The sequence below is a fragment of the Gavialis gangeticus genome, unplaced genomic scaffold, assembly GCF_001723915.1.
Source record: "Gavialis gangeticus isolate Ggan-Ray unplaced genomic scaffold, GavGan_comp1, whole genome shotgun sequence".
Taxonomy (NCBI): Eukaryota; Metazoa; Chordata; order Crocodylia; family Gavialidae; genus Gavialis; species Gavialis gangeticus.
Window position 1 is genome coordinate 12,074,333 of NW_017729018.1, and position 934 is coordinate 12,075,266.

The 934-nt window shown below is 74.0% G+C and overlaps 1 protein-coding gene across 1 annotated transcript in view; it reads right to left on the bottom strand.

The window, feature by feature from the left end:
• The window catches only part of ABCA7 (ATP binding cassette subfamily A member 7), a 47,583-nt gene that overhangs the window by 38,719 nt on the left and 7,930 nt on the right, over positions 1 to 934 (bottom strand). The window contains exons 7-9 of the mRNA XM_019513158.1: positions 630 to 769; positions 360 to 476; positions 9 to 173 (exon numbers count right to left, since the gene is read on the bottom strand). Coding sequence (XP_019368703.1) covers positions 9 to 173; positions 360 to 476; positions 630 to 769 — 422 coding nt within the window. The remainder of the gene's footprint in view (positions 1 to 8; positions 174 to 359; positions 477 to 629; positions 770 to 934) is intronic.

Here is a 934-nt window from a genome sequence, read left to right on the forward strand (position 1 = left end):
GGGCGCACCTCGGTGAACTGGCCGAGCGTGCCCAGGACCTGGTCGAGCTCCGCGTAGGTGTCACGCCAGCCCCGCGGCCCCGCCAGGTAGTCCCGCACGCTCGACAGGTGCCAGGAGGTGCCCGCCAGGCGCCGGGCCAGGAGGGGGGCGGTGGCAGGTGCCCCCAGCAGCTCCTGCAGACAGAGCGGAGCTCAGGGGGGGCCCACGCACGCCTGCCTGGGGCTGCACCTCCAGACCCCCCCCCATGGGCGCCCCTGCACCCCCGGCGCTCCCATCTCCAGCAGTTCGTGAGCCCCGTCCCGGGTACCCGGTGCCGGGGGCGGGGGGCCGAAGTCGGGGGCTGCGGGGCGAGGACGGACCTGTAGGGCTTGGATCTCCAGGCTGCTGTTGAGGAAGGCGTAAAGCCGGGGCCCCAGCTCCTGCCAGGCGCCCCCCACCTCCCGCAGCACGGCCAGCTCCTTGAAGGTCCGGTTCACCTGTGCCAGGAGGGACCAAGGGCTCGGTGGGGCCGTGCCCGCCTAACCCCCACCCGCAGCTCGGAGGCTTCCCCCCGCCCCTGCAGGGCAGAGGGAGAGGTCCCCGGAGGCCCCGATCCCGGCGGCTGGGGGTGCTTAGAGCTGGTCCCCCACCTCGGCCATGATCCTGCGGGCGCCGGGGCTGGGCGGCGTGTAGAGGATCTTGCCCACGAAGAGGGGCTTGATGCTGCGCCAAAGGATGCGCGACAGCGGGCTCGACTCCAGGCTGCGGATCAGCTCCTTGCAGTAGGGGCCTGCGGAGCGGGGGGGGATGCTGCCCTGGCGTGCCCGGGGGGCTGGCACCCCTCGCCCCCTCACGGAGCTGCACGCAGCGGGTGCCCCCTCGACAGCGCTCCCCTGCCCCAAGCCGTGCTACCCCCCAGCTCCAGCTCTTTGCTCCTCCGCACCCCGCAGCCAGC